The sequence below is a fragment of the Aegilops tauschii genome, chromosome 2 (genome assembly GCF_002575655.3).
Source record: "Aegilops tauschii subsp. strangulata cultivar AL8/78 chromosome 2, Aet v6.0, whole genome shotgun sequence".
NCBI classification, from domain to species: Eukaryota; Viridiplantae; Streptophyta; class Magnoliopsida; order Poales; family Poaceae; genus Aegilops; species Aegilops tauschii.
The window spans coordinates 246,901,801-246,911,460 of NC_053036.3; the positions used below are offsets into that span (position 1 = coordinate 246,901,801).

At 47.0% G+C, this 9,660-nt stretch overlaps 1 protein-coding gene across 1 annotated transcript; it reads right to left on the reverse strand.

Moving 5' to 3' along the window:
• Positions 1-8,273: 8,273 nt before the first annotated feature.
• On the reverse strand, positions 8,274-8,903 carry LOC109753549 (uncharacterized). Its single transcript, XM_020312458.1, has one exon. The coding sequence runs from the start codon at positions 8,901-8,903 to the stop codon at positions 8,274-8,276; it is 630 nt and encodes a 209-aa protein (XP_020168047.1).
• Positions 8,904-9,660: the final 757 nt, after the last annotated feature.

Here is a 9,660-nt window from a genome sequence, read left to right on the forward strand (position 1 = left end):
CATGGAGATGTTGGATGTCAACGATGCGGTCTGTGCCAAGTACTTTACTATGATGTTGGATGGGCCAGCCTGTACATGGTTAATAAGTTTGCCTGCTAATTCCATCAATTCACGGGCGGAATTGAAGGCACGTTTCCTCAAAAGTTTCCAAGGGACATGCAAGCAGCCTTTGACAATCGTCGATTTGGATAACTGCGTGTAGCGTGAGGATGAGTCGGCCCACCATTGGGTCCAGCGGGTCTCGGCTATTATTCACTCGTCGGATAGTATTGTGGCGGGTCAGGCTGTTCTGGTCTTGGAGAAGAACTATCACTTTACCCCCTTAAGCAGAAGCTTGGGCGGCTTAAGCGTTATTGTAATGACATGGACGAGCTCATGTCGGCTCTCATTAAATATGCAGACTCTGATAACACAAAGGACCCTGGATCTGATGATGAGAAGTCCAACAAGGGTAAGAAGAGTAGCAATGGTAAGGGTCACCGGCAGAATGTGGCAGGGCATAATGGCAACAACCAAGGTAACGGTGGTAAGCGCAGACACCCCGATGGCGGGTCAGATCTAGTCGCTAACACCAACACTGGATACAAGAATCAGCACCACAACGGTAATGGTAAACTGCCCTTTGGCGGTGCAAAACCTTTTAACCTTGAGGCGGCGCTTAATGACCTATGCCCGAAGCACAGTCTTCACAATAAGCCCTCCATGCATGCCTGGAAGGATTGTTGGGTTATGCGGGAGTTCAGGAATTACAACCTTAATCAGAATCATGGAAATAACAACGGGCCGCCCGGCGGGTCAGGATCTGGCTCTCATGGGTCTGGCTTTGGTGGGGGGCTCAAGTTCTGGATATCCAGGTTAAGGTAACCAGGGTGGTTATAACCAACAGTCCGGTCAGGGTAACCAGCAGCAAGGTAATCAGTCAGGGTATAGAGTAATCCTAAGCAGCTAAACGGTGGCCAATACCATGTTTTCACCACAAGTCTTTGCAAACGGGATCAGAAGGTTCATAAGCGCGCTGTCAAGGCTGTTGAGTCAGTGGTGCCCCAATATCCATGATGGTTAGAGCATCCGATCACATGGAGTCTAGACGATCACTCGCCCCGGGTTGAGAATCTGGGTGTGGCACCCCGGCGCAGAGCAACCGGTTTACCTTGCATTGCCAGCCCAGAGCTGGAAACACACAACAACTTGGTATAGAAAACAACCGCTTTATTGATGCTAGCTGTAACATAGGTTCATATTACATCATGTAGCGAGGCCAAGCGGGACACATGGTCCGGCTGAATAGTATGTACATTATTTAATGAACATGAAGGGGCCTCGATCACGGCAACTACGCGGCAGCGGAACAAAGAGGAAGCGGAACCCCATAGCATAGGGACACCGATGTGGACACGATCTAGACACGGGAAGCACTCCGATCCAGTAAGACTTTCCTGAAAGCTGGCATGACACGCCAGGCCAGTACATTGAATGTACTTGCATGCTAACAACAAGTTTAAGCATAATGGCAAACAATAATATGACAATTAAGCAGGTTAAATGCAATGCTTCAACATACTACTCATGAAGTGTATCATGCTTGTGCACCGAGTCCCTCGTACTCTCTTACCAAACGGGTTACCTCATAACCAACATCATCAAATGGTGATCACTCCCGGATCACAAACGAAACCAACACATTGGTTCCCACAACAACGACCATCCTCATGGTCTCAACAATCTCATCACCTAGCCAGTGCCAATCATATAACTTTAGTTTGCAAGATTAACTTAATCATGTTGATCCATGGTGTGACCTACTTACGAGCTGTGTCCATAACCGAGGACGCGACTATCAATAGATTTAATAAACACACTCTGCAAAGGTTAGTACAATGTACCCACGTCACGGAACCCATGGCCTCGCACTCCCATTCGGGTGGACCAACGGCATCCCGACATAACCCTCCCATTGCCATGACACTCTCTCGGCCACTCCGACCAACTCCCCTCTTGGGCTAAGTCATGGTGGCCCCGATGTCTACCAAAGACATCCAACGGCCACCGTTGTGGCAAAACAATCAATGGTCCCAAACCGGGATGAGGTACCATAACAACAACAGGCACACATGGTTATGTCTAGTTACCGGGCCAGGGTACCGCACGCCCATAACCTTCCCTCGTCGAAGGCACCGACCAGAGGCATGACAATGGACCGAATAAAGGCCTTCCCATAAAGCCAAATGTGGTTGCACCGGGAAGCTCGATTCAGTGGCACCATGACCCGATCAACATTATGTTCAAGTTGAATTATCATTAGGTTTAACTTGAAATAAAAGAACTCGAGTCAAAGTATGCCATGAACATGCAACTATCTAACATGCACTATATCCACATAGCACTAAAGTAAATGGATCAACATCATAGAATCATCTTACTTGCACTACAAATCACTTTAACTCACTGGTTTGAACTTCACTGGTTTTAATCCCATCATTTTTAGTTATGCCATTAACATAGTAAAATCAATAACTCATATACGAAAAATATTTCTACTGCCTCACACTAGTCCATGTACTTCAAACACTACTGCAAACTAAGCACTTCAATCATGACAAAAGAAACTAGCACAAGCAATATTTATTAAATCATTAAATGCATGAAATAAACCATATTCAAGTTGGAAAAATCAAATTTATTGAAATGACACCATGCAAATATTTGTGTGGCTTGCCGTAGCACAGTGGAAGGTCACACTCCTCCTGGTTCTCCTCTATGCAATCTTCTCCTTCTGAAAATAAATAAAACATCAAGAACACTTCCGAAATTCACCAGAAATTCTAGACAGCAGAGAAAAATCTCAAATTTTGTATGTTGCTAGAATATTCCAATACAAACACAATGAAAAAAAATCAATTCATTTGGACTTATGGTTTAAGAGTTATGGCTGGTCAAAGTTTCTGGTCAAATTTGAATTGAATTCAAATAAAAAGATAACAGAGGGGGGGGGGTGACGTCGAAGGCGTAAACCCGCGGGGCGCCACCACTTATACCGCTGCGGGCGCGCTGAGTGGATGACAGTGGGCCCCCACTGTCAAGTTTAGAGGGAGAGGGAGGGAAACAGAGGAGAGGCGGCGAGTCGCCGACGTTTCTCCGGCGAGGAGAGGTCGGCTGCTGCCGTGGAGGGGGGGATAGATGCACAAGACTAAGAAGAGTCTGTACGTACCCGAAACGTAGCTAGGGGTGGACGGAGCGGGTCACGGTGGGCTTCTCCAAAGATGTCGGCGGAGGGAGCTCATCGGAATTGGCGATTCCGGCGAGGCAGGGCGTTTGCAGGGGATCCGACTCGTTCAGCATGCACCAGAGGATCACCAGGGACACGCCTAAGGAGTTGGTCAAGCTCGAGCGGCTCTGGAGAGCCGAGAAGCAGCGAAGGAGATCACTGGCGAACTCCGGTCGGGAACGGCGACAAGAGGCCTGCCCGGCCGGGCTGCTGCTGTCTACTGCGTCGTGGTGGTTGTGTGAGAGTGTTGAGGTGCTCGAAGAGGCCAGGGAGGCGCTATATTTATAGGCGTGGGAGGAGGGGGCTCGGGCTCTGCCGGAGTTCTCTGGACACGGTGCCCAGTGACGAGAGGTTTCAGTGAGAGGGGGTGAAGAAGCCATGTCTCACGTGGCCACTGTGGGAGGGAGGAGACAAGCATAGGGGCTTGGGTGGCGACGAGAATAGTGGCACGGGTGCACTGTACGCTAGGCCGCGTCCTACCCGTGCTCGCTGCGGCGAGCTCCGGCGTCGGCGAGTGCTAGGGGGGAGTTAAGGGCGTCGAGACGATGATGGTGGCGAGGTTTGGCAAGGTGCGGCGAGCAGGGAAGCGAGCACAAGCGCAACAGAGGCGTCGGCGGCATCCAGAGTGCGTCGACGCACAACCTGGCATCATGCACACGCGTGGTCACCGCGTGAACTTTGGCATAGTGCCACGCTGCACATTAAAATCATGTCTGGCATGTAGTCCATGATGGTTTGGGTTGATCCAAGGTCTTGAGTTGATCACAGGTCGACTGTGCGTGAGTGTAGCTTCTTGGCAAGTTTCGGGACAGAAACTTGTGAGGTTAATAGAGAGAGATATAGAAGGGGTTTAGGGCTAAGCTTTGGTGGTTAAGGAGTTTCTTAGGAGGGTAATGAAGCCCTAAAAATTTCAGCTTCATTGGATCAAGGAAAAAGGCAGTTCGTGTAGAAACTACATTTTCTGGCCAGAACATAAAAGATTTTCTGTAGCAAAAATATTCGAAATAACTATGAAATATTTTTGCACAGGGAGGTGTGCCAAGGTCCAAAGAATATTCAAGAATTTTCTCAGATTTTTTTGGGCAAGAAAAATGAGGGTTGCTTTGGAGCATAAGTGATTTTCAGAGAAGAAATGAATATTTTTCATTTATGAAAATATTCCTAGGGCCATTTTGTGATATATCAAAGAGGAAATGATGTGTTTGAGAGAGAGGTGAGTCACTTGCGTGAAAATCAAGGACATGCCCAACTGATTAAGTCCAACTGAGTTGGTTCAAAACTCCAAATTCAAATCAAATGGCAATGAAATCCAGAAAAAGAAAAAGAGCAAAAACCAGGATGTCACAAACCTCCCCCACTTAGGATTAATCTCGTCCTCGAGATTCAGTTGCTCGGGAAAACAATTTTGGATAGGCTGCTCTTAAAAAGTCCTTTCTTTCCCAAGTTGCTTCTTCCTCGGTGTGATGCTCCCACTGTACCTTATAAAATTTTATAACCTTACTGCGAGTGACTCTTTCCGTTTCATCCAATATTCAGAATGGTTTCTCTTCATAGGATAAATCCTTAGCAAGCTCTATCTCTGTCATATCAGTCCTTTTCTCGGGTGGCGAGATACACCTTCTCAATTGTGAGACATGGAACACATTGTGCACTTCTAACAATTCCGGTGGTAGTTCCAACTGATAAGCAACTTTACCAACTCTAGACATAACGGGGAGCGGACCAATATATCTGGGTGCAAGTTTTCCTTGGATATGAAACCTCTTGACTCCTTTCATGGGTGTGACTCGGAGGTACACATACTCTCCGGATTCAAAAGTGATCTGACGGTGCTTTGAGTCATAGTAGCTCTTTTGCCGAGACTTAGTCAATTGCAGTCTATCTCGGATCTCCTTGACTTGCTTTTCAACCTCCATCATTAAGTCGGTTCCAAAAATGCGGCTATCTCCGGTTTGAGACCATTTTAGCGGTGTGCGGCACTTACGGCCATACAGAGCTTCATATGGTGACATCTTGAGGCTGGTCTGGAAGCTATTGTTGTAAGAGAACTCAGCATAAGGCAGACAATCTTCCCACTTAGGCCCTTGGGCCAAAGCACATGGTCAGAGCATATCTTCAAGTATTTGATTTACTCTCTCAGTCTGCCCGTCTGTTTGAGGATGATAGTCTATGATGTACTTCAGTGCGCCCCCCAAAGCTTGACGGTGACGTGACCAGAATGCGGAGGTAAAGAGAGACCCTCTGTCGGAAGTGATAGTTCTTGGCACTCCATGCAAACTGACGATTCTGGACACATATAGCTGCGTGAGTTGGTCGGCTCGGTAGGTGGTTCTGATGGGAATGAAGTGAGCTACCTTGGTCAGCATGTCGACCACAACCCATACTGCATCATTGCCTCGGTGAGTCCTTGGTAGACCTATGACGAAATCCATGCACACATCGTCCCACTTGCATTGCGGGTCGGGCAAAGGTTGAAGAAGTCCGGTGGGTTTCTGGTATTCCACCTTCACTTTGTTACATATATCGCAACAAGCGACAAAATAGGCGATGTCGTTCTTCATTCCAACCCACCAGAATGCCTGACGAAGGTCTTCGTACATCTTGGTACTTCTTGGATGGATCGAGTACGAAGATTCGTGCGCTTCTATCAAGATCTTCTTTCTCGGGTCTACTTGCTCAGGTATGCAAATCCATCCTCGAAACCTTAGAGTACCTTGCTCATCCTTTGAGAAATCCTGGGTCTTGCCTTCTTGCATATGCTTGACATGGTATTGCAGGACTAAGTCATCTTGCTAGGCCATGCAGATTTCTTCTTCGAGGGTAGGGGTAACTTCCAATATATTGGCAAGGTCAGCCTCAACAATAACTAGGTTAAGCCGAGCGATTTCTTATTGGAGTCCAGTAGGCAAGGACTCCATCAGGGCATTTCGATTGGCGGGCTTGCGGCTGAGGGCGTCGGCAACCACATTGGCCTTACCGGGATGGTAATTTATTCCAAGGTCATAATCCTTGACCAATTCGAGCCATCTTCGCTGTCAGAGGTTCAAGTCCAGTTGGGTGAATATATACTTGAGACTCTTGTGGTAGGTAAATATCTAACATCTTTTGCCAATGAGGTAGTGCCTCCAAAATTTTAATGCGTGCGCAACTGCGGCCAATTCCAAATCATGGGTTGGGTAGTTCCCTTCGTGGGGTCATAGTTGTCGAGATGTGTATGCTACAACCTTGCCATCTTGCATGAGTACCCATCCAATACCTCTCCTGGATGCGTCACAGTATACATCAAAGCTGCGGTAGATGTCTAGGAGGGTCAACACAGGGGCTGTCGTCAATCTGGTCTTCAACTCATTGAAGCTTGTCTCACAGTCCTCAGACCATACAAATTTCTTATCCTTCTTGAGGAGTTCTGTCATTGGCTTGGCAATCTTAGAGAAGCCTTCGATGAAGCGGCTGTAGTAACCGGCTAATCCAAAAAAACTCCGGATCTCCATCACTATCGTGGGTGTTGTCCACTCAAGCACGTCCTTCACTTTTCTTGGGTCCATGGCTATGCCTTCTGCTGAAAGAACATGCCCCAAATATCCGACTTGCTTGAGCCAAAATTAACATTTGCTGAATTTCGCATATAGTTGATGGTCACGAAGGCTTTGCAAGACTGCTCTGAGATGTACCTTGTGTTGTTCTTCACCTTTTGAGTATACGAGGATGTCGTCAATGAAGACCACCACAAACTTATCCAATAAGTCCATGAATACTTTATTCATCATATGCATGAAGAAAGCGGGGGCGTTGGTGAGTCTGAATGACATGACCGTATATTCATAAAGATCGTATTGGGTGGTGAACGCGGTCTTAGGAATATCTTCCTTCTTGATTTTGAGCTGGTGATATCCGGTCCTCAAATCGATCTTGGAGAATACTTTCACCCCACTGAGTTGGTCGAACAAATCATGAATCCTCGGAAGCGGATATTTGTTCTTGATAGTGACGTCATTCAACTGACGGTAAGCTACACACATACGGAGACTGCCGTCTTTCTTGTCCACGAAGATTGCGGGTGATCCCCATGGTGATGAGCTTGGACAGATGTATCCTTTATGAAGCATCTCATCAAGCTGTTTCTTTAATTCCACTAATTCGGATGAAGGCATCCGATAATACTACTTGTACACTGGTGCGATCCCGGGCACAAGGTAAATTGCAAACTCAAGCTCTCGTTCTGGCGGCATTCCTGGTAATTCCTCAGGAAATACATCTGGAAACTCATTGACCCTAGGAATTAGATCCAATTCTCCAGATACAGCTGTGAAGACCATTTCTTTCTTGGGTATGCTTCTTCGAGCAAAGAATTGTGTAGTCTGAACTTCCTGACTTGTCAATGTGACTTCTCAAGTCACACAGTTGATGCATACTTGATGTTGGGTGAACCAGTTCATTCCCAAAATAATATCCAACTTAGCAGACTCGATGACTATCAAAGAGGCTGGGAAGATGACTCCCTTGATGTCAATCTCCAAATTGCCACAGGCCAGATTGCTTTTGAGCACGGATCCCGGGGATTTTACCCATCATACTCTTTCCCAAAATCGAGCAAGACAACTTGTTTTGGGCAACAAAACTCCACGAAATAAAACAGTGGGAAGCCCCAGAGTCAAACAAAATTATTGCAGGTATGATATTAATAGGAAACATACCAATGATGACTTCTGGGTCCTCTTGGGCTTCGTCTGTGGAGAGGTGGTGAACTTGCCCTTGGATGGTCTTCTCGCCAGGGTATGGTCCCATGTGGTTGACTTGCAGCTTAATTGGAGCATCTGGCTTGCCGCTCTTGGGGCACTGTCTAGCGTAATATCCGGTTTGCCCACAAGAAAAACACAAAATTGTTGCGTTGACACTCTTCACGTACCGGACTGGTCACGACATTCTTGACTTGAGTAGTAATCTTGTTAATGTTCTGCTGCCAATTGGGCTTGTACTCAACCTGAGTCTGCTGCCAGGTACAAGCCTTCTACACTGGCTGTCCATCCTTCTTAGGCTCAAACTTGCGCTTATGATCATTATTAGTGGCCTTAGTGTCGTGCACGAGCTTGTGTTCTCTTTCTGCAATGAGGGATTTGTTTACCAGAGTCTGGAAATCCGGAAAGTTGAGCATACTGAGAGTGCATCTGAGGTGTTGATTCAGTCCTCCAAGAAATCTGTCGATCTTTCTTTCTTCCGTAGCCACATCATAAAGAGAATAACGGGCCAAATGGTTGAACTTATGCAGATACTCCCTTGCCGATAGGCTTCCTTGGGTGAGAGCGAGGAATTCATGCTGCTTGACCTTCATAATACTGGCGGGAATATGGTACTTGCGGAAATGCTCCTTGAATTTAGCCCAAGTGATTTCATCGTCCGCGGGCCACATAGCTTTAGCATTATCCCACCATAGAGCGGCAGCTCCCTCCAGGCAGTGTGTAGCAAACGGAACCTTGTCGACTTCCTTGGTGTAGGCAATCTCAAGCTTCTTCTCAATAGTTCGCAACCAATCATCAGCTTCCAAAGGATCGATAACTTGACTGAAAGTAGGAGGCTTAGTCCTCTGAAAGTCTGACAGTTTAGAGTGATGGCCATTCGGATTTCCATTCTTCCCAACCATAGCTTGCACACTTTTTAATAGCTCAATCAGATCATTGTTTCTTCTTTCTTTGAACATGCACATGATTTGTTCAGTGGATGGAAGATGTGGCGGTGGGGGCGGTGGTGGTGAATACGGCTCGGGGGAATGTCTTGCTTGTCTTGCCGAGCGACGAACATAGACATCCTCACAAGCGTGACTGTTGCTGCCTCCCCGCATCATCCGATTGTTTTGTTTTTCCCAATATAAATCAACCGAGATGAGCAACATCCAAAAATGGGAAGAAAGGCAAGTGACAAACCCGAAATAAAGCAGCAAAAACCAAGGCAAATAATAAAAAGTTCCAACATAATTATACATAGACTCATACATGAATGTGAAACGTCATGACGGGTTCGACTACGCTCATACTTGAAACGAAACATCATGGCAAGTACGACTACATCATGCATCATGACACTATGGATACTCTGACGATCTAGTGCTCTACTAGTCCTGCTGGGTCCTCTCCTGAGCCGGACTCAGATCCTGAACTGACGACGTTAACGGAAACCTCCGGGTTAAAGGTGACACGACGATGCTGCCTCGAGGGATCTCCCTCAGGGGTAGGTGCGGGATGAGCGTGGAGCATAGGGTCTGCGGGAGTAGCGAGAAATGAAGCCCACTCGGCAGGGGCACTGTGGGGAGTCACAGTAGAGGTGCCCGAGCTACTCGAAGGAGTAACTGGGGTAACAGGCGAGCTATAAACTAGTGCAATATAGGGAGTAAATCCCATGGA

Bases quoted from the DNA above. Each gene is read 5' to 3' on its own strand.
- LOC109753549 (XM_020312458.1), bottom strand. From the start codon at position 8,903: ATGGTTGGGAAGAATGGAAATCCGAATGGCCATCACTCTAAACTGTCA.